Source organism: Sparus aurata, chromosome 11, assembly GCF_900880675.1.
Source record: "Sparus aurata chromosome 11, fSpaAur1.1, whole genome shotgun sequence".
Taxonomy (NCBI): domain Eukaryota; kingdom Metazoa; phylum Chordata; class Actinopteri; order Spariformes; family Sparidae; genus Sparus; species Sparus aurata.
In genome coordinates this window covers 28414763-28438132 of record NC_044197.1, presented here as the reverse complement: position 1 = coordinate 28438132, position 23370 = coordinate 28414763, and the positions used below count along the sequence as shown (strand labels likewise).

Genomic DNA, 23370 nt, shown 5'->3' with positions numbered 1-23370 from the left:
TTGTGTTGTCCTTTAAGATCAGTTTGTTTTTTCAGTCATGAAAACTGAGTTTGTTAGTTTGTTAAGGCAGAAAAAAACAATTAATTTCTTTCTCATCTGATAAAAATGTCTTCCTCAAAACTACACAGTTCTCCTTTAACAATAGGACGCTAGCTTCAACCAAACAGCACTTTACGTTTACTGCTGTGATCCAAGAATTATATCTATATAGCGCCAATCATCCATAAAGCGATCAAAAACACATTAGTTTTGCAATTTAAACATCTATTTACAGTTTTTTTCAATTATTTTATACAAAAAAATACATTACAATGGTTCATTTACATTTATAATTACAGAAAATCATGAGTTGAAATTGATTTTTTGATGACAACAACTAAAGTAATTAAAAAACAAACAAAAAAAACAAACTACTCATTCATGCTTGAAGGCTAAAACACACCCCTGAGCTGCAGGATGTCGTACCCCCAATGAGAAGACACTCCTCTACAGCACATGTAATTTGCCATCAAAAGAAATCTTCCAGCAGTGTATTAATAACAATCTTTCTCTTCTTCATCTTCTTCTTGAATTGTGGCCCTGGATGCTGGTCGAGGCGTAGAAACCTTTATGAAACCTGAGGCGCGATGTCAAAACCTGATAATGAGGCACTTTTTCAGGATTAACCAGAACTTTCTCTGGAGTGTCAGGTTTCATTAAGCCAACATAAGCTCCTATTCCAAAAGCAATCAAATTCCAGTGAGTGCAAGTCTTAACACCAGAGACCCTTAAGCTTTTTAGAGCTAGCAGAACACTTCATCAAGTCCATCATATGTTTGTAAAGGCTTCATCACACAGTGTTATGTGGTAGTATTACAAAAGCTTTTTTTGTCATCAGACAGAAAACAGATGAGTGTGAATGGAGGTAGCTATTATTTCTTGAGATAAAAACATTACATTACAAATGTACCTATTTGTTCTCATGATTATAACTGCTGACTATGCACCAATTGTGAGAAAATAGGATGGCAAAGAAGTCATAACTCATTGGTAGGATAATCACGTTTACCATCAACTGCAGGTATCCCTTACACTGAATACAGGCCAGAGCTTTCTGTCAGTAATCTTGGCAAATCCTTTTAAAAGTGACCAGTGGGCTACAGCGACCAGACTGCATTACAAACAGCAGTATCATTTTAGAGTATGAACAGAGGTTTCCAGATGTGGTCTCCAGACAATGTGAGGACAAGAAGGATAGAAGCCTCTACACACGCAGGAGTGTTGTTTTCAGTTTGTCTGTGGAAAGTTGATACTGCTGCTGTTTGATGATGTCCAGGCAGTCTCTCAGAACCTGCAGACAGAAACAGAGAAACAGATTTTAGACCATGTCGAAACCTAGGCTGGTCAATGTGCAGAAACATGGCCAATACGTTACTGAGGTCAGTAGTTTATGAATTTTGGGATATTAAATGCTCCTGTGCAACTTTTTGTGTAGTCCCAGTAATATTCGTTGTTAGCGTGCACTGAGGAAGCATATCACATCACATTTCAAACATTTAGTCGAAAAAGGTTATATCGCGGACATGTTTGAGTTAAAAGATGATCCCAAACTCATTTAAAAAACTTTATTTACACCCTTTAATGATCTAAAATCTTCCCTGTAGCTGCTGAGCTAAAAGCATTTTGTGTGCACCCCGTCTGAAGTGGGTGCACGAGCTTCAGGATGTTGTAGCTGCAATGCTGTTTTGCTGTGAAGCTTCAGAAGTATTCTGTGGACTTTGAAACTTCCCCCAACTTTCCATCAGCATGGGGGTGAATAAATAATGACTCTGTCGACGTGACAAAATGTTGTTACTTTACCTTCCTGGTGTCCTGAGGCAGAATGACTCCATCGTCCCAGAGCCTGCCAGAGGAGAAGAAAGCCGAGCTCTCCTTCGTTAACCTCCTGTTGAGGTCGTCCTCCTGCTTCTTGTTCTTCTCTTCCTCCTGCTCACTGTCAGAGGGAAGCAAAGAGCCGCAGTGACCCGGTGCCACCATTGACACTCGGGCGTTTGGCCACAGGAACAGGAAGTTGGGGTCAAAAGCCCGTCCACACTAGAGACAATCAGGACACAAAGTTCCAATTATTGTGGGATTAATCTTGTGTCCTAAACCCAGCATGAGTATGGATAAAATCTCTCTCGCTTTCTTAATTATTTTGTTCACATTTGTTGTTTTTTCATCAAACAAACTAGAGAGAGACAACTTTTTCGCTTTAACTTGTCATTCGGGCGTAAATACTGATTGGACAGTTAAATGGCTGTCGGTCAAATTTTGCTGAAGAAAAATGATGGATGGACTTCAGCACAAAGTAGGTGCTATCCCTGCCTGATCTGAGTAGTGCATTTGTGAGTACATGTGGCATCTTCAGCCTCTTCATCGTCAGCTACATAGGGCAACATCACTTGGACCAACCACACACAGAACTATGTAAAACTTACATGTGTTAAGTTATCAGGATAAGAATGACATTTTTTGTTAATAATGAATGTTTCAGATGATGGTACGTGTTGTCTGTCATAGCATAGCATTTTTATTAGACAAAGTGTGTGTGCAGTTTGTCCAAGTGGTGAAGCCATTACCTAGCTGTCCAAGATGGTGGACACACTGGTGTGCATGCCCTGCTCAGATTAGGTAGTGATAAGTGTGAAGTATTATTGTCTGCCACAATCAAAGAAAAAGAAAACCTAGGTCGGTCTCCATTTTGGTTTTGCAAAATCAATACTGTAGCTGTAACAAATGGAAATGCACACATATGTAATACAGTTCATTGTACCAAAGGCCGTCAGTAATGTATGCTGTGTCTCTCACCATGGCGTAGCTGTCAGCACCATGGCAACCACCAATCACCACGGTGATTTTGGGGACGGAGGCGCACGCTACTGCTGACATCATAGAGCCCTGAGCCTTCAGACGGTTACTGTTCACCTCTGCCTAGAAGAAAGACAAACAGAGAGAGTTTTTTACATCCTGCCTTTAGTTATATCATCCATAATTTTCTTATATTCAGGAGGTACAACTTCAGCTGTTCTCTCTCTGATTTTCCAAAACTGTCTGATCTGTTTTTAAGTACCTTTTTTTTTTGTTATATGATGTATTTTGGGACATGTGCATTTAAACAAGTCTGTGTGTGTGTGATTTACTGGGTGAATCAGGTGAATACCTGTGCTGTGGAGAGTGTCGGAGCTGCTGTGGGTGATGTGTTCTGGAGGAAGAGTAGGGGGACGTCTCTCTGGTCACACAGCTGGACAAAATGGCTGCCTTTCAGCGCGGCCTCGTACGACAGCTCTCCATTGTTGGCTACTATTCCCATCAGGTGGCTTATGATTTGTGAAAACAAATACACACAATTACCAAATAAAAGAAACAATGACAGCTGGTAGTTAACATAATCATACACACTGTATGAACTGTTCAGGCTCAGGAATGCTCCAAGTGCTGCTGTTTAGTCTATTATTATTAAAAATGTCTACTACTGGTCACACAAATATGCTTTCTGGAGCTTAAAATTTGTTGCAACATTTATTAAATTGAATCAGTTACGATCCTCAGTGTAAGTGCTAGTTTTTGTTCTCAACATTAAATATCAGAGGATGCAATTAGAAATCATTACCAGTGAGAACTGCCAGAGGTCCTGTCTACTGTCTGAAGCTTGTGTATGAGGGATGATGGATAAGTTAGGAGATGACTGAAGCAACTCTTGTTTCATCAGTGTGCAGTTCAACTCTTTTGAGTGAATATGCAGAAAGTTTGACATCAATAACTTTTGTGGTATTTTTGAATGAGATGTGAGATGACTGCTTGATACCAGTTGGTTCAGAGGGACAGTGCAGGCTACTTTTAGCAGTTTGTATGTTATAGGTGCCTTCCTGCTGTGACCGGATGAGAATGCACTCAATGACAACACATTGTTGTAAATAAGAAATTCAGCTGTTCTTTCTTTTTAATTTATATTTAGCTAGCTAATGCCAATGCCAGTGTTTCCCACACATACATTTTACTTGAGCAGGCCGCCCAGGTACACTAACAGCCACCTAAGTATATTTAGCAACCCCTTTAAGCATTTGATAGGAGACCTTTATTCTTTCAATCCATCTGCAAGAACGACACCATCAACAATTACTTATCTGGGGGACAATCTATTCTCACTCTTCCCTTCCTGTCTACTGTCAACCACACATTCTCTGAAGAAAGAGAGATGCTCTCTGGTACTATATCCCTCTTGTTAACACACTGATTGTCAAGCAGCCTCTCTAATTTCACATAGGCCTTCTTATGCCATTGTTTTGTACTAACATATGGATGCATTCAAGTGTACAACTTATGTAGGCAAACTCAAACTATTCTGAAGAAGGTTCATTTTTGAAGTCTCATTCTCAGGTCGATTGAGTACAGGCTATAACACAGTCTTCAGTTCCACTGGAACTACTTGAGTAATTAAATATGTGTCTGTATCAGGAGTTAACTGACACCCTGTAATAATAATTGTTCTAACCCCAAATAGGAATCCATGTGTATGTGTTTGTAATTTACCCATGTATTTTTGCAAAGCCAGTGATGAGTGTGGTTCCATATCGAGCTTTAAACTCCTGGAAGCGGCTCCCGTCTGTCAGCCGGCTGACTACCTGGACAGACGGACAGACAGACAGAACCATTAGCATGATATTAATTCTGGACTCCATGAGACATTTATATGACAGCTGTGACATCAAACCAACCAAGACAGTATTTAACAAGTAGTGATTTGTGTTCTTTTGATACTGATTGCTCATCATCGCTAAACTGTTATGCGCGCTCTTTTCCCTGACTGTTACGCCAGAAGGACTATATTACCTCCTCGTGCTAACTAACACTCTACAGAGCAAATAGCTTTGTTTATTTGTTTTATTGCATACTTTACCATTTTAACATCCAGACTGTAGTTATAACTTCTGGGAGCGAGCCCTGGAAGCTCCTCTAAACTATGCAGAGGCTCCTCCTCTGCTTTCCTCTTCTTCGTCTCCACCTCATCCTCCTCCTCTTCTTCAGGCAGTTGGAAGTTGAGGGTGGATATGATGTTTCTGGTGCATTCATACGCCTCCTTCTCTTCCCACGCAAAATGGTCCACACAGCCACTCACCCTGAAATCACAAGATAAATTGACGGACTGGATGATTTGTTTATTTCTCTAATAATTGTAAATTATAAGGACGGGTGTGTTTTTGTATGTTTAAATCAATCTGTGGCTACCAAGTTCAATTGCTTCTGTATTCAGATCAGAAAATTCTAATGTTGGTCTGAGTATGTATGTTTACAAGACAAAATGCTATTTTCCAAGGTGACGTTCTACATGAACTGTAACAGAACGTTACTCAAACTCAGAATTCCTCTTTGTAAACACGGGGCACATCCATCCATCCCGACAAGAATGGGACGGACGGCCAGACTAACAACCCGAAAACATAGGGAAAAAAAATTCATTAAACAAAACATAAAAATCATCTTCCACCTCCACCTCGCTGCCTTTGCACACAGTGGAGTGTCCATTTTAAAAACCCAGAAGAAAATGAAGATGAAAGAACACAGCGGGTTTTATTTATGGACGTACTCAGCGTGAAGCCTGGCTCCTCCCAGGTCCTCCGGTGTCACTTCCTCTCCCGTGGCAGCCTTGACAAGCGGCGGCCCTCCCAGAAATATGGTCCCGATCCGGTGCACCATCACTGCCTCTTCTGCCATCGTGGGGATGTAAGCTCCGCCCGCAGTGCACGACCCGCAAACCACTGACACCTTGATTGACAGGAAGTCTCAAATAACACACAGTCCAACTGCTAAAGTCTCAAAACAGACTGCATGGATTTCTACAGGCTAAAAACTAATTTAATATGATGTTGTCAGAAAGGTCTTTTATAGACCCAACTTTAAAACAGGCTAACAAAGAACGAAAGCACTTAAACACAGTATCATACAGTTCATTTGAATATAATGTATCCATGTTTAATCATTGTGTTTTGTCTGGTTTCTTTTTTGCATGGCGTCATGTCAGATGTGACATTGTTAATGTTGATCACAACAAATCAACTCATTCACAGACTCTTTTTTAATGTTCTTGTACTGTTAAAGCAAAACTGTGTTAATTCATATGTTTTTACCTGTGGGATCTTCATGGCAGACATGATGGCTTCATTATAGAACGTCCTTCCTCCCTGGTTCTTATCAGGAAAGATCTCTGACTGGATAATAATAATACACACAGAGAAGTAAACTGAACATTCAGATGAAACACCCTAGGTAATTACTGTGGAGGTAGAAGGATATATTTTTGGCTGCAGGTTATGGCTCAACACAACTTGCTTTTTTCTCTTCTCCATTGTGGATTTTGTCCTAGTTTTTTTGTACTGCAGAGGAGACTGACGGTCAAAGCAATTGGAGAAGTTGATGGAAAATATACAATGTAGGTTAGAGTTTGTCTATGAATAAGGCTGCAGCTTCCCAGGATTCAAGTAAAGCTCTTGAGTGTCATTTCCCAACTACTGGAGAAGTGAAGTAGACACTGCCCCTTCTATCTAAAAAAAGCAAAAAACAGCTATGAATTCCACCTATGCTAAGAGATAGTACCTGCAGTGGAAAATGGCATTCTAGTGTGTGCTCGAACCTGCAGTGGCAGAAAAGCTCCTCCAGAGTCGACCAGGTAAACACAAGGCAGGCGGTTCTGAATTGCTACTTCCTGTGCCCGCAGCTGCTTCTTCACTGTGATTGGATACGCTGTGCCACCTTTCACTGTGGCATCGTTGGCAATAAACACACACCACAGGCCATTGATCCTGCCAATGCCTGGATGGATACATTTACACATAGAGATAGCACATAGAGAGGTAAGTCAGTGGCACGCACGTGTGCCACAATTACATTGTCATTAGGTGGGAAATACATTTCTGAACTAAAATAAAGAAACTAAAAGAGACTATAATCAAACTAGTCGGATCATACAGTCTATAGTTAGTACCAAAGTTACAGGATTGCAGCTAGTGGTTTCTGACCAGTCAGGCAGCCAGCTGAAGGGATGTCACCGTATGGCAGACCCAGACCAGCCAATGGTGACAGCTCCAGGAAGTCCTCGTCATCCAGCAGGAGGCGCAGCCGATCCCTGACCAGTAACTTCCTGTTTCTCTGAGTGTGTCTGGTGATGGCATTCTCCCCTCCACCTATCCTTACCTTCTCACTCAACTCCACATACCTTACAGAGTGAAAGAGTTCATGAATGGCAAGCATTAAAACTTATATTTCAATAATTGACCTGAGCAGAACCTACTTCTTATGGCAGGCAATGCTGTTTCGGAGGTTAGATTCATACACGTGTTGGTGGATGGGCTGGAGGGGCTGCTCCAGCACCGGGAAGGCACTGCGCAGAGCTCTCCTCTTCCTGGCTGCAGAGCTCATACAGCGGACAGAACAATGCCAATGCTGCTCAGCTAGCCTGCGACATAAGATTCATACAGAACATGAACAGCGTTAAATCTGATTATCAATAGTCAACTGTTAGTAAAGAGCATGTTTATGGCCTGTTTACAAGCTCGAACATGATTTTAAAAAATATGTCATGGATGAGTTTTAGAAAATCTGATGTAATGCAAGTTGCTATTAGCTTTCTTCACAGTCTAAAACCATTGGTGGTATATAAAGCTTGACTGCGCGTCTAATCTTCTTCCTATGGACCTTGCCATTTGGCACTGGTGACATAATTTGTCTGCAAAGTCGTGAGTCGGGTAGGGGCCACTGTATCGGGGTCCTGTCCATACACAATAATTACATCAAACCCACTTTACATCGGATCAAGTAAGTTCTAACTAATTAAACCAAACATAACACAACAATGAACAAGGGCCAGGGTTCATGATCCACACTAGCCAGCCACCAGGGGGTGAAACTATCAATTGATGAGAACATGACCAGCGAACTTTCCCAACATGATTACAGTACATCATCAGCTCTTGTGCTCCATGATAGAAATTTTACATTTGCCGCATTAATAGTATGTCCACAACATTGTCAACAAAGTATGCAGACTTTGTAAAGTGAAAATGTCACATTCTTATACTACATATCACATTCACATAACTTTGCATTCACCAAATTTTAGATGAAATCAAAATTATTACCCAACATGACAAGTGTAGCTGCTTTTATTTTGTTAAACTGTTCCTGGAGAACAAACAGGTGTTCATCCACCTTGCATTGATTTTTATCAGTGTATCAGGGCTGACCAATTAATTGATTTAACGGTATATAATAATCACACGAGTGATTGTAAACTACATAATTGACCGTGTGCTAACAAGGTGTGAAGTACAAGACTAGGCTAAGGATTTCAAAGGTTATAACGTTTTCAAAGTCCCTCAGCTGTAACTATTTAATTCAATTATTGAGTATACATTTAGCCTATAGTCCAGTGACTCACAGGAGTCCATGCGATGTACTCACCTGTGATGTCTCTCCTCTGTCGTGTTTCTCAACGTCCATGTTGGAGGTACGAAGGCAGGAGGCACTCTTCCTCCGCTCCAAACAGTCCTTTTACGGACAGGGAGAGAAATTGGAAACTGAAATAAGTACAGAGAAATTTGAAATTATGGAATAAAACAAATTAGCAAAGGAACTAAGATTAAAATTTTGTCCAGACACAGGGGAAAAGATGGCATCATCTAGTTTCAACAAACCAACACTCGAACATAAAAAATCTGCAGTATGAAATGTTCAATCAATCTTTATTTGTATAGCACTTTTCTTTTTTTTTTTTTTATAATTTGCCATTTTTATTGACATTATGCTTCCAATGTGACATGTACATCCATTTCAATTATTAATCAGAGTGTCAGCATAAATGTCCTTTTTTTATGGTAACAAGAAAAAAGAAAGGAAACTAAAAACACAATAAACATATGAACACGTAGGGAGCGAGTTATGGTTATTGCTACACACACAGCATATTATTTAAAATTTAACAAGTCAAAGTCTGGCCTGAGTGGTGTTATATAGTTCATCCATTTCTTCCAACGTAAAACAAACAAGTCCTTCTTGTAATTCACATCTGCAGTTAATTTCTCCATTCTGCATATGTCCATCGTAATGTCCATCCACATGGTCAATGTTGGACTCTCTTGTGAAAGCCATTTTTTGGTGAGGGCCTTCTTACTTGCCACCAACAGGATACTAAACAAATATTTGTCCCTCCTTGGCCATCCTTCAGGCACGAGTCCAAAGAAAAACACTTTACTTTCCAGAGGCAACTGACTCCCAAAAATTACTTGTATTGCATTATGAATTCCCTTCCAATAGGTTTTAATAACCCCACAGTCCCAGAAAACATGATAATGATTTGCATTTGTACTGCCACAATTTCTCCAACAGGCTGGGGAGTTTCCTTTATAGTGAGAATTTTGGTAAGGTGTAATAAAATATCTAATGAGGCTTTTCCAGCCAAACTCCTTCCAACTCTGTGAGCTGCTACACTTCCATTGATATTCCCAGATTGTTACCCACTCTTCCTCCGTCAGATCTATTCCTCCTTCCACTTCCCATTTTTCTTTAATATATAGGGATGAATGTGCTTGTATAGCACTTTTCATACAGAAAGTAGCACAAAGTGCCTCACAGAGATTAAAAACAACAAAGAAAAAAAAAAAAAAAAAAAAAAAAAAAAAAAAAAAAAATCTAAAAAACCTAACCCTCCCACCCCCATAGATATGCACAGAGAGAGATACACAAATACATACACACTCATATACACACTCTCATACATATGCACACACTCACACCCACACATACACTAGTTGTCACTAAAGAGACATGGCCAGGCACCGAGACCTGAAGCGAGGAAGAAGATGTTAAAAGGTTGGATGTTCAGCTCTAAAGCTATATTTAGCTAGATCTGTGACACAATATTTCTGCAGACCAAACAACTTCTGGATGTGATCTCACTGTATTAATACTACACAGGATCAACATTTGGTTGCAAGAAAGTGAAAACTAGTGGAGATCTGACTTTTTTTTTTTTTTTTTTAAATGGAAGGTTCTTCGTCGTGGTAAAAATGATATATTGTTATTTATTTTTTTCCCGTGGAGGTCCTAATCTGAAACTGTATAGTTGGCCCCAAGCCAAATGTGAACCCTATTGTATTGTATTGTAATGTAAAGATACAAAATGGTCCTAGTAGCCCAACTTCCCTGATTGACCGACTTCCTGTACGTGCTAATTTTAACCTTCCTGTTGTCTTTTTGTTAACCATGCAACTTTTGTTATGGTAATAAAAAAGTAATAAATTATGACTTAATTCTCTATACACCTTTTTAGCCAACGTATTACCACACTTCTTCTCCATGGAACCATCTAAGTGAATTTAATAGTCCTCTGATGAAAGGAACCCATATTTCAGATATGAACATTTTGATCTGAGGACAACAGAGACACTTTGACCTGTGTTCCCCATCTGGGACTGCCCTGATTAACATGAATACATGTTGTACATTATCCTTACTGTTTCTTGGATGTTCAGTATTTCAACCCAATCCAGAGAAAAATAAGCAGCTGGGGAAGCTTAAAACACATATAAAGAATGACATTTAGCTCCAGGTCTGATGGAAGCTTTAATATTTTTGGGGGGCGGATTCATGACATGGACTGGGAAAAGTTCTGAGTTCTGGGTGAGTTGACCTGGAATGACCCATCTCAGAGATTCATGGCAGTGCCTTGAAGTTTGACCATAACTGTTCATCTCTCGTCCCTTTGCGGTCGCTTCCACCTGCATATTCACCTGAGCTGCTCTTTCACATTAAGGCTGCATCACTGGCTACTCAAACTTTGAACATAGCTAGTCAGGCAACACTGTCGTGTATATACATGAACACAGCCTCAGTCAACAACAACTATGTACAGACAGACTTTTGCGGATATTTCGTCTATTCAAATACATGACAGTGAGTAAACATTTAAGTGAAATATCTAGTTGTGCTGTCTGGACAGCCTTTGACGGGTGTATAAGTCATTAGCTAACGTTAGCCGCAAGCAGTATATACCAAAAGAAATGTGTGTCAAAGGTCGTGAAGACGTGAAGAGTGTCATGCGAGAAACAAACGTATAGAAAGATGTAATGTCTCTTACCTAGTCATGCAGCGGTACATGTCCGTGCGTGTCTGCTGTAATACAGCTAATTATACAACTTTACCGGCTCACAATAACCCCAAAACGGCACTTTTACTACTTGTAGTGGAGCGGGATGGAGAACTCTTCTTCTTCGATCACAATTCCAGCAGGCTGCACGCTACGAAGCGTACTGCTGCCTTCCATCGTTAGAACAGAGTCACTGCAGCTCATGTTCTGGTGTAGGACCGGGACCAGAGCTGGATAAACATATTCAAACAAAACTAAATTTCCTCAAATGTATATTCCTGGAGCCTCATTGAAAAAAAAAGATTTCATGAATATTATCTCAACAGTTCTCTATAGATGGGGCATCCGGTTGGAGCTATTTCTTTGTAATTGCTTTTTCTAGCAGCAACATTTAATAAGTGTTTTTGTTTTAATATTCATAGATGTTGAATGCAGAAGTCCAAACAGGGGTTCATCCCTCTTAAATATAGTTTCTGTCCCAAATTCCGTCACTAATTCTGTGTAAATCTTACGCCAAAAAGCATGAACTTTTGGACAGGCCCAAAACAAGTGATAGTGGTTGGCTTCCTGGGAGCCAAAATTCCTCTGGCAACTGGAATTGCCTGAGTGATGAGATTTCTGAGCAGGTGTCCACAAAGACTCTTCCAGCCAAACACTCTCCATGTAGTTGAGCTTGATATCCTCCACTGAAATCCACAATACTCCCTCCAAACTAATTCTGAGAATCAACTGTTAGTTTCCCTCGCCAACTTTTGTTATATAAAGCTCATAATTTAAATGTCGTAAAACATTGCTCTTTTTATTTCTTCGTATTTTTTGTTAACAACTGAAAGAGAAAGACTGCATTTGGACACAAGTACAGGTGGAAAAACAGTGCATCTCTTTAATCTTAGAAGTAGGTTGCCAGTTTGATTCTTGTAAATTCCCCCCACTTAAACAGTGTGGGTTTAAAACTGAAATTAGAGGGTCTTTTGTTTGTTATTTTGCTTAGCAACAGACATAACTAATTAATGGGCTTATTTGCCGACTAAGAAAATGTTCAAAGGGCCAGAATGAGTGTTTTAAAGGCCCACGGGCCACCACTTGGATAGGTCTGGTCTTGAGTTAAACTTCACTCCCCAGCTAACAGAGTTTTTCCCAAAAGCAACTGTGTAGAAACGGAAGACATCAGCCACATTACAAACAACAATGAGAGTTCACAAGGGGAGGAAATTAACAATGAAATGAACGAGTGGTGCACAGAGAACGATCTATTGCTCAACAGCAGCGAGAAAAAGGAGCTGATTGTTGATTTTAGAAGAAATTAGGCAAAGACACACCGCTGTCTACATCAGTGGAGCTGAGGTGGAGCAGGTGAACAGCTATAGGCTCCTTGGAAATACCATCACTGAGAGCCTTTGTCATCTTTTTAAGCACCCTGGTTAAAAGGAATGCAGAAAAGGGTTTTAATTCCTAGAGAAACTGAGGAAGGCTGGATTCAGAACATCACTGGCACCGATGTCTGTACAGAGCCCAAAGGATACTGAAAGACAACAACACCTACCGCAGCCACAGCCTTTTACCTGACTATCATCTGGCAACAGACTCAGAAGCATCTGCTGCCTTACCACCAGACTACAGAGCAGCTTCATTCCTCAGACTGTTAGACTCCTTAACTCATTCTCAACTTCAAACCATTCAAAAAGCCAAATCCATCTACCCCTATCTGACTACATCTGTAATGATACGTCTTGGCCACTAGAGGGAACTGGTCATTCACCAATTAAAGAGATGGGTCTCTGTTCAAAGATTTGTCATCACAGCAACATTTTAAAGTGTTTGCAACATAAAAAAAGAAAAGAAAAAAAAGCTCGCTGCAGGTTGATTCCTATGGCAATAATACGGCCCATAGAGTCTCTTTAGCCTCACAAAGAGATGCGCTTTAGCTGAAATAAAGCTGATTCTAATTTAAAAAGAACAAAAAAACATTTCTTTAGTGTCAGTTTCAGTTGTTGTGCTTTATTCCAATCAGGAGATACTTGAAAACGGTCGGTAGGTGCTGCTGATCTAAATTAAGAGACAGCTCTCTCACTATGGTCCCTGATGATTCCTGAATTATTTGTGCAAGGCACAGAGCACAGGCCAGTGTTTCAGATCATCTGTTATAAATATTGTAATAATGTCATATGAGATTGAGAAACAAGCACCCTATTATAATTTCATTAGAGTAATAAGATGCTGCAACAGACCATAGACCAACTTTGACGATATGAAGTCTCCTATGACAGTAAATTCATACCATTTAATCTAACATCTGTTCCTTCCATGATCTTCGTGGATCATATTTGTTTATTTTTCTGTTTGCAGTGATTTGTTTCATGACTTGTCAAGTGGCACAAACTGTAAGTGTTATGGGCCTGTGGTAGTAAAAACATAAAAAATCACATATATGTATTTTAAAGAGGCATAGACATACACCTACACCTATTATTTTATTCTTTTTTTTTTGCAATTTATGTGTGTAAATCACTTTTTTATTGGCCATATGTGAGTGAATTTTAATGTACAGTTAAAGATGCCACCATCCCCATCTACCTCCACCTGCCAGAGAGCAACAATACCTAAAGTTAGTTTAGAAACGGAGTCCACCAACAACCGGCTTCCACCACAACACAGAAGTTCCAACGAGTCCCTTAAAAAAGAAGTTCATAACTGTCATTTATACATACCTGAAGGTAAGAAAGGCTTAGATGGATGATTTAATATTCCAAAGCTCTGTTAGGTTTACTAGTTTCAAAAGCCTTTCCTCCTCCTCTCTGAGTCCTTCATGCTGTCTTCCTCTGAAACTGTAATACTCTGTGTTTGATGGTGGATCACAAACCAGCTTTCAAGGTGCTAACAGGCCCTCGCTGTATCAGAGTTTTTAAGCACCGCTCTTGTTGAATAAATAAAAGCAAATCGGCTTCAAGTTCAAGCTAGAATTTCCCTGGTACTGATATTGTAAATTTTTCTTAATATCACTCCATTTTACACCGGGCATGCCTAAAATATAATCCACTGTCTGAATGGAATTCAATTAATCCATTTTTCAAATCTGATTTGTTGAAAATCACGTGCACAGGTATGACATTTCATGGTGATTTTAAGGGTCTTTTAATTTTTCAAAGCATGAAGGTACAAATATTAAGACAATGAATAGTTAAAAAACAATCATATAAGCAATGAATAATGATAATAAAAAAAGAAATCACTACAAAATTTCTTATTCATACAAAAAACTGACTTACTGTAACACTATTTTTGGGCTGCTGTGGTCCAGGGTCCCTGGTCTGGATAGTGAGCAGGAGGAGGATATTGGCTCTGCCATAGATATTATCCATTCAGGGTTTTCTTCCCTTCTTTGCCTCCCATTGGAACAAAATCAGAAGAGTCAGTTTGTCAGTTTCCTACAGAGACAGATGGAGAGACTGTTTCTGAAGGTTAGAATGTGATTACAGATCATTTCTTTATAACATGGATGACCACTATTCAATTCAATGTAAGGCTTTATAGGTAAGAAAGTTTCACAAAAGTGAATATGTATATATATGTGTATAAAGTCTTAATTTTCCTTTTTATTTACAATAGTATTTTATTCTATATGTTCTACTATTCTATTTCATATTCTGTCTTCGCTTTGCTTTTTATCATGTTTCAGTTTGCTCATCTTTCACTCAATCTGTAAGCTGCTATAACAGCTGAATTTCCTGGTGAGGATTCAATAAAGTCTTATCTATCTTAGAAACAACTTTTCTGAAGCATGAGGGTACACAATACGATACAAAACAGGCCTATAAGAAGTGAGTAAATTAAAAAGAAATGTGTAATTCATATAACAAACTGAACAATATTTTTGGGGCCACTGTGGTTCAGGGCCCCTGGTTTGGGCGGCCCTGTTGATCCAGGCGGATAGGGAGCAGCTGCAGCAGGAGGAGGAGGAGGAGTGTGTTTGTCGGCAGACAGGCAGTCAGAAGGACCGGAGTCCCAGCTGCAGTTTAGGAGAGTCTTAGCGGGGAAAACTGTGTCCAATACGGGAGAAGTCACAAGGGGGAATCCGCAATGAGTTGGGGAACGGAGCTCTGGGTATGTTTAAACTCTTTATTGTGTGTTTCTGACTGAATGCTCGGCGTCTTCGCCTTGTGCTTGGACGCGGTCAACCCAGCGACTCGTGGAAGAAAGGTGCCGTGTTACCTTTTAGCTTTGTGTGGAAAAGGGCGAGCGGCTAACGCTAGCTGGCCGGCTGTGGCTGTTAGCCGGTGAGGCTAATGAAGCTAAAGCTAATCCGCGGTGCACCTTAACGGCTGTGACAGCGGCGGAACAATAGACAAGACTGCAGGCAGCCGGGGCGGGGGTCACACCGCCTCCTCCGCCACATTACACGTCAACTTGAATAAAAACCCGTGCTGCTGGGTGGACGTGTTTGTTCGACTGGCAAGTTAAGAAGTTGTATGTTGACGTTTTTTTGTGTGTCACACCCTGTTTCAAAGAGAAGCAGGCAGGGAGCCCGGGTAGCAGGGTGGAGAGACGGTGTGAGACCACCATCCGGCTCCATCCGCTTAAAATGAAGCTCAACTTCACAGCCGTTTGTTTCACTCCCTGATTGGCTTTGGGTGCCTCTTTGTTGCCGGTTGTCCAATCTTTTGTCTTAACTTCCATGTGAAGTGAATGGGAACTGAAGACGAAATAAAAGCCTACGCCTTCTGTCTTTAAAAAAAAAAAAAATGTCTTAGCTGTTATTACTCAACGATTCGCTGAATACAAACCAGTCACATATGATTTTATACCTTAACTCACTCAAATTTGAGCTGCTGCTGCTTTTTGTCAAGTACAGTAGACATGAGAGTGTGTGAGTGTCTCCCTCTGCATCAGCCCCGTGTCTCAGATTGGTTGTTATGATGTGGTGTAATTGTTCGTTTCAGCATGGGGTTAATTTATTGTATATTTGACAGGGTGGTGAGCTCCAGCCTGCATGGTTTTGGGGTGTTGGCCACCATGGCAAGCTGTTGTAACCAGATGCAACCAGCAGCATCCCGTGTGTGTGTGTGTGTGTGTGTGTGTGCGCGCACAGAGAGGAGGGGGTACTTGAGCTCCCTGAGATGATACTCCTCCAGCTGACCTCAGTGGTTATTATCTGCAGTTTAATATAAGCTAATTTTTTGCCTGCTCAGCCCTCAAATGTAACATGACCGCGCTGCCACAGACAAAGAAATAACTGTGTGTTTGTCCATGATTCCAAAAGGATTGTGAAATAGTGGACACGTGAACTCAGATGGGATTTTTTTTTCTTTTTTTTTCTTTCTCAGATATCTGTGTTTCTTTTGGATCTCCAATTCATGTTATCCATTCAGTTTTTCTTTCTCTTTTTTTCCCACCAGTGAATAGAAAATAACAGCTGAGTCTGTGTGTGAGTTGAGTTGAGTCAATAAGCAGATGGAGAGAATGGTTCGTTAACATGGTTTTAAAACTGGAAGATGAATGAATTTTTTTTTGGCTGATTAAATTAGTTTGAGTCTATTTCTGAAGGTGTGAATTTGTTTTCAGGTAATTTCTCTATCGGAAAAAGATTAGATAGCTCTTACAGGTTGCTTCTATTTGTATTCAGTGCATTGACATTAGGAGCTGCAACGATTAGTCAGTTAATCTATTAGTTGATCTAAAAGAAAATCCATTTAAATTAATTCTGAAATAATCGACAGATTAATCGATGATGAAAAATAAATGTTTTCAGCCCTAACGTCTTATAACCTGTAAAAATCAGTCAGAGTTCTTCGAAAAATCAAGCATTTACACTAAAGGAAATGGTTGAATTACCAATCACAAGCGATCTGTTGAACAACTAATCAGTTAAACAACTAATTGTTTCATCATAAATCTTCAGTATCAGTATCGACAAATTTGTGCAGAGCTGTATCTTTAAAAATATCATGCTGATGATACCCGCTAGTTAAAAACTTGTTTCCTTCATCTCTCCATATTCTTCTTGTCAGCGCTGTAGCAAAGCAAAGCACGCTATGATCTGCTGAGTGGAGACGCTGGTTGACAGACCGTCATAATCCCCTGATGAGATTAATATGTTGGATGTCTGATGTCAGATTACACATGATTGGCTGTCTGATGTCAGATTACGGATTATTGTCCACACCATAGGATGTTAAACAGCTGATTGTTTGTTGTGTTTTATGAATGACTGACTAGTGAGCAGGTGTTTGGCTGCCTGATGTCTAATGAAACATGATTGGTTGTCCAGTGCTGCTGGCCAAATATCATTAATATAACCTTGGGTTATTGGTTGTCTCATGTATGATTATGGTGGCTGCACTGAATCAGATGACAGATGATAGCTGCATATTAGAACTGCAACATATAGTCAGTTAACCAATTCGTCAAGACCCAACTGTTTTAATAATTTATTAATTGTTTGTTTTTTTTCAAGCAAAAACATCAAATATTTCCTGTTTCCAGCTTCTTAAATGTGAGGATTCGCTGCTTGTCTTTTGTTTTTGTTTTTTGACTCTTGGCTGGAGGGAATAAGCAGTTTTATGTATCTTTGGGCTCTGGAAAATGCATTTTTTTCAAATCAATTTCTTTGTAACTTTTTATATGACTGGACAATTAATCATGAGAAAAATGTCAGATTAATTGATGATAAAAATAATTGTAACTTGCAGCCCTAGTGTGTTTCTGTTTTAATTTCCTCAGAGCTAAAACTATTATTTTCACAACTGACCAATTCCTTTATTTTTTTTCTTGATTAATTTGTATTTATTCTATAAAAATATAGATAATATTGTTAGAGGCCAATCAAGTTTTCAGATTTCTTGTTTCATATCAAAACTCAAAGATGTTTAAATCTTGATTGTATTCAATGTAAAGGAAAGCATCCTGTCCTTAGATTTCCAGAGCTGGAACCAGCTAATTTTCAGCATTTTTCCCTGAAATATGAATGAACAAATACTCTTTTATCAAATAAGTGCCTAATTTTCTGTTGAATGATTAAACCAGTCATTCCTAATCTTTGTGGACTGTGACTACTTGGACTGTGTGTGGACTACTTGTAATAGTTTCGTGTTGCAGAAATGTTTTTCTTTCTGCTTTCCTATCCAGTTGATTATCTTTTAAGTCCCTCAGATTCTTATCGTGGACTTACTAAATTCAATCAATAGGTCTCTTTAACAAATAGCGATATTACTATATAAAAAAAAGAACATCTAGCACTCAAGTTAGTATTGGAATATTTATTGAGGCTTGGCGCCTCTGCTTTTGCCCTGTATTTTGGCTCTAACCCAGGTCTTTGAGACTCAACAAAGCAAGCGAGGAACATCCTATTACTGCGCTGGCTTCCTGCCCTTCGAGACACACACATAAAGTAGGAAGTGTTTGTCTGAATTAAAGCTCTGTGTGCCTTGTGTGTGTGCGCTTAGTGCCAGGATGCTGCCATGCTGTGCTCGGGTCTGTCTGGTTGAGGTGAGCCGGAGGCCAGCAGAGTGGAGCGGCCATGTCTGGCTGAAGGACAAGAGGCTGACAGGCAGTCGTCTCTTCTGATCAGCCAAACTGAAAGACAAGGATAAGGGGATAAAGGATGCAAAGGTGGAGGAGAAGAGGACAGGCACTAAACGGCTGGCTAGACACTTGATTTTTATTTTGAAGCCTGTTGAATGAGTTGGAGACTTGAGACCAATTCTCAGTGAGCTGGTTTTTACCCTCCTGCAGATCAAGGGTTCACAAGAGTTTGCTTTTCTTCCTTCATGTGTTGTGTGGATCTGGAAAAGGCTTATTATTGTGTTCCCTCAGGCGTCCTATGGGAGATGTTGTTGGAGTATGGAGTACAAGGGGTTACATGTGAATCATTTGATACTTGAAGCAAGGTGTGTTTTTATTCTTGGCATCAGGTGGCCATTGGACTCAGACAGGGGTGCTCGATTGCCTCTCTCCTGTTTGTGATATTTATAGACAGTAGCCTTTAGTATATCATAGCCTGGACTGATTCCAGTTCACTGACTGTAGGTCAGCATCACAGCTGCTTTGTAATTGTGTTTTCTTACTTTATGGGACTGTCTTTTGAGATTTGGATTTGGATTCATTCATTTGCACTGTTTTTGTTGGTAATAGGAACGTTTTCATGTGGCTTAAACTGTGTTTGTAATGAAGACTAGGTCAGTTCTACTGGTCACACAGCACAAATAGAGCATCAACTAATAATTACTTTGTCTGTTGATTATTTTCATGATTAAACGACTAATCATTTAAATTGTTAAATAAATTTAAAAAAATGCTCATTACAATTTTGCAGAGCCCAAAGTGACATCTTCAAATTGCTTCTCTTGTCCAATGAAATAGATATATCAATTAGCTGGTATTACTGGGTGATATTGACCCATAAGATATGTTGGTACTGGTGTATATAATGTTCGATATGCACTCACATGAAAACTTTTGTAGAGATGATAATGCAGATAGAGATGCCTTGGGTGATTTATAATTGTGTTTTGCATCACTCACTGCCAATCCTTGCCTCCCCTCTTTAACATCTGCCAGCATATAAAAGTAATGTCACAATTTAATGCAAGAGAGCGACGTCGCATCGGAACTCTTGATCCGCCATTTGTTTAACTGTCTCACTGGTTTGTGGATGTGTGGCTGTGGAAGCTCTGATGAAAGGAGTTCCTGTTATTTAGTAAGCCAGTAGTCTGCGTCTTAGCAGGTCACAGCGGGTGTGAATGAAGTCATGTCGAAGCTGAGGGCACTGGCCTGGACACGACAAGCTGTTATATCCAGTCAAGCCAAGCGTTTCAGCACATTTTGTATATGTGGAGGGGGGTGTTTTTGTAGGTGTGAGTCGATGTGTGGCTATAATAGTTGAATCCCACGTTACTTTGTGTGTGAGGGTGGATGTCTTTCTTAATTACCAAAATTGTGCTAACGCACATCTGCGGGAGACAGTGAGGGAGATGAAAAGGGAAGGAGGGGGTGTGAGAGATGATTGAAGGAGAACAAAGCCCATAAAGAGGAACCGAGGGAGGAGGTTTAATGATGAAAGAGATGTTTTCATATGGTGGGAGAAGAAGGCCAATGGACTGAGAGATGAGTAGAGTTTATAGACATAATGGATTAGATGAAACTTTAATGATCCCATCGGGGAAATTGGCTGCTGCAACAGTAAGTAGTAACAGCATACATCAAGAATGAATAGGCTCTCAGTAACACTAACAAACTAACAAATACAGCAAAGTGTCAGAATGAGTAACTTAAATATTTTTTATCATCTTTCTTTTCTTCTTTGCAGTGAAAAATCTCATGTTGTTTTTATGTGTCTGTGTCCATTTACAGTGTTAATTATCGACTGAAACATCTGACCAGATTGTGATAATGACCCACACAGGTGACTTAATTTGTGTTAGTTGTTTAGGTCACATTTAGACAAACAGCCCCTTGATTGAATGATTAAATGGAGGATGGTTTTTCTCACTTGTGGATACTGTTCTGTCCACACACATCACATTGAGTTTGGTAGACTGATCTAATACCTAGCATAGCTTTATGCTTCAAAGTGAGCAGCAGTCTGAAAACACCTGTGAAGTAAAAGTAAAGTTTTTTTTGTATAGCATACTCAAATCCAGTGTGTAATTTTTTAGATGTTTTTTTGTAATGGGAAATGCATACATTCTCAAACATTTCAAACATATATGTAAGATATCTGCATACAAATGTTTGAGTTGTGTACTTACATTATTCCAAATATTCAGTCAGAGAAATCCAGTCCGAAGTTTACCCTGAGTCAAGTCATAGTAACCACCAGCAAGGCCAGTTTGAGTGCTGTTTTTATTTGAACAGCCATATTATTATATTCTGAATTAGCCCTTCGTGTGTGTGTGTGTGTGTGTGTGTGTGTGTGTGTGTGTGTGTGTGTGTGTGTGTGTGTGTGTGTGTGTGTGTGTGTGTGTGTGTGTGTGTGTGTGTGTGTGTATGTGTGTGTATGTGTGTGTGTGTGTGTGTTACCCTGTCTGGGTGCAGAAAAGAGGACTTCAGGTTCCAGCCAAATGGTGCCATCAGTGTGGAGAACAGCAGTTGCTGTAGTGTAGGACAGTGAGTGTTCAGCCACTAAACTCATTACTCACCAGAGACTCTGGTTCGCTCTCCTCTTTCCCCCCTCTCCTCTCTGTAACGTTATCTGATTCTGACTCTGGGTGTTTATTCTTCCAGAATGTCTGCCTCCGCACCAGACTCTGTGCTTCAAAGCTGGACGGCTGTCTTTTGCAGTGTATTATGTTTCGTTTTGATAGACTAGCAGTAGTGACATGTTGGACATTTAAGGAGAATCTGATTAATGTGTCCATCCCAGATGACATATGGACAACAGAAGGAAGCCAGTGACAAAGTGCTAGCAAAAGGAAGAAAAGGTTGATCGCATGACCGATCCATACTTTTCCAGACCTAATGTGATTATGGGGGACTAGAACTGAAACACACAAACACACAAACACACAAACATAGAGCTGCAGACCCCTTCCTATGTCCCCACTGATCCTCTCCTCCCTTCCTCTCATCCTCCCTGTCGACCCTCTGCAAGCGGTCAAAGCTGTATCCACCCAGCCAGCTGTTTGGCAGTCAAGCTCTTCTTGGATTCAGACACCATTACACCTGTACACCGATACAGTGTCCCTGGATAAACCCGTTTGCCATCAGTCTAAATAGGTCAACACGTGTTACCTGACTTTGTGACCCCCTTCCAAATCATTGTCAGTGTGATACTTCCTTTCTTTGCTATGAAAAGGGTGAACAGAAGTATCTATAATTCCAGGATCACTACGGCCTCTATTTGTACCTGCAGCGTTACTGTCAGTTTGTGTTATGAAACTTTGCAAAGCATCTGGTGAAAGTGGCATTTTTTCCCCCATTATAGAGAGTGAATGAAGTCTGACCTATTCTGAAATATTTGACTCGTGGCAGATATCTGCTGCATGTATTTTTACTTTTGGTTCATTGTTTCCTCACACCAGTCATAAAGAAAAATGATTGTCATTATTTAAAATTATATCTATTTCTGAAACATCAGTGTTTGTTATAATTTCTTTCCAGGAAGTAAAAACTGAATCAGCAGAGACAGAAACGGTTCCAGACGTCTCAGAGTCACGACTTGTTTAGATGCAGGGCTTTGGTCAGAGCTGCAGCTGTGTTCACTGTTTTGCTGTCTTCCAGGAGTCAGTCTGTCTGTCAACTGTTTATTAGTCAGTTTCTTTATTAGCCAGCGGATAAAAATGCAGGCTCTAGGACACGTGGAAAATTGGAAGATGTCGGGAATTTTTCTGGTGAATTTTCCCTAGATCTCCAACCCAGTCATTACCCTAAGCCTCTGCTGGATGGCTTGCTTCTGTCAATCTGAGGCCTGCTTGTGTACCATGCTCACAGTTATACTATGGCACTGTATGTATCCCTTTAAAATCTCTGGTTTTATTAGGCTGTTGTGAGTAAAGTTGCAAGTCAATGAGCAGAACTCCTTTTGAAAATACTTAATTTTAATGATTAATGATTTTTTTGCATCAATATTAAGATAACCCTTAAAAGATCCAGTGTGTAAGATTAATTTGCATCTAGCAGTGTGTTTGCAGATAGCAGCCAGCCAAGGACCTCTCATTTAACAATCCCACACCAGAACACAAGTTTTTCAAATACTTAATTCACTGGATTAGCCAAAAATGTCTGGCCATTTTCATCAATCAAAAATGTCTCAGTAGATTTCCCAGAAAATTAACTACATCTTCTTATACATGCATACATAACCACATTTATTCTCATTTCAGTAAAACTGAATGCAGCGACAAGGTTTTCATAAACCAATAAGTTAGGCCTATTTTATTTGGGTTTTATATAGGGGTGGGAATCTCTTGGCACCTCACGATTCGATTCGATTCTGATTCAGAGGTCAACGATTTGATTCTAAATCGATTCTCGATGCATCTCGATGCAGCAAGTTTTATGTACATTTCCATGCACAATTGGAAAAAAAAATTAAAAATTTAATCTGAGTTTGCTAATCACTTCCTACTTTTTTCTCACTGTGTGACTACTTGGTACTTTCAAAGCAAAGTATTTGTAATGATCCATACTTAATTTACTTTCAATATATTTAATTAATAAAACAAATGAAAGAAATGTGGCAAGTCAACTGGAAGGTTACATTTGCTAGCAAACATCCA

General features: G+C 39.8%; 2 protein-coding genes across 6 annotated transcripts in view; one reads left to right on the top strand and one right to left on the bottom strand.

Moving 5' to 3' along the window:
• Nucleotides 1–154: 154 nt before the first annotated feature.
• Nucleotides 155–11295, bottom strand: LOC115591582 (methylcrotonoyl-CoA carboxylase beta chain, mitochondrial). Of its 3 annotated transcripts, none has more exons than XM_030433710.1 (13): nucleotides 11150–11295; nucleotides 8476–8562; nucleotides 7307–7471; nucleotides 7035–7231; nucleotides 6650–6828; nucleotides 6147–6227; nucleotides 5606–5784; nucleotides 4919–5138; nucleotides 4552–4643; nucleotides 3182–3338; nucleotides 2830–2952; nucleotides 1840–2073; nucleotides 155–1330 (listed from the first exon to the last, which is right to left on the bottom strand). In XM_030433710.1, the coding sequence occupies exons 1-13, from the start codon at nucleotides 11167–11169 to the stop codon at nucleotides 1244–1246; spliced, it is 1821 nt and encodes a 606-aa protein (XP_030289570.1). In that variant the 5' UTR covers nucleotides 11170–11295; the 3' UTR covers nucleotides 155–1243. The 3 variants fall into 3 exon arrangements, with proteins under 3 accessions (XP_030289570.1, XP_030289571.1, XP_030289572.1); XM_030433711.1 differs by having other exon boundaries at nucleotides 8476–8591; nucleotides 11150–11277; XM_030433712.1 differs by lacking the exons at nucleotides 155–1330; nucleotides 1840–2073 and adding an exon at nucleotides 2568–2679.
• A 3778-nt stretch (nucleotides 11296–15073) lies between these two features.
• The window catches only part of fnbp1l (formin binding protein 1-like), a 57800-nt gene continuing 49503 nt past the window's right edge, over nucleotides 15074–23370 (top strand). Inside the window, exon 1 of one of the 3 annotated variants that reach the window (XM_030433715.1) lies at nucleotides 15074–15259. In XM_030433715.1, the coding sequence (XP_030289575.1) occupies nucleotides 15236–15259 (24 nt within the window). In that variant the 5' untranslated portion in view covers nucleotides 15074–15235. Of the gene's footprint in view, nucleotides 15260–19865; nucleotides 20333–23370 lie in introns of those variants that run through there. The other 2 variants (XM_030433713.1, XM_030433714.1) reach the window with 2 other exon arrangements.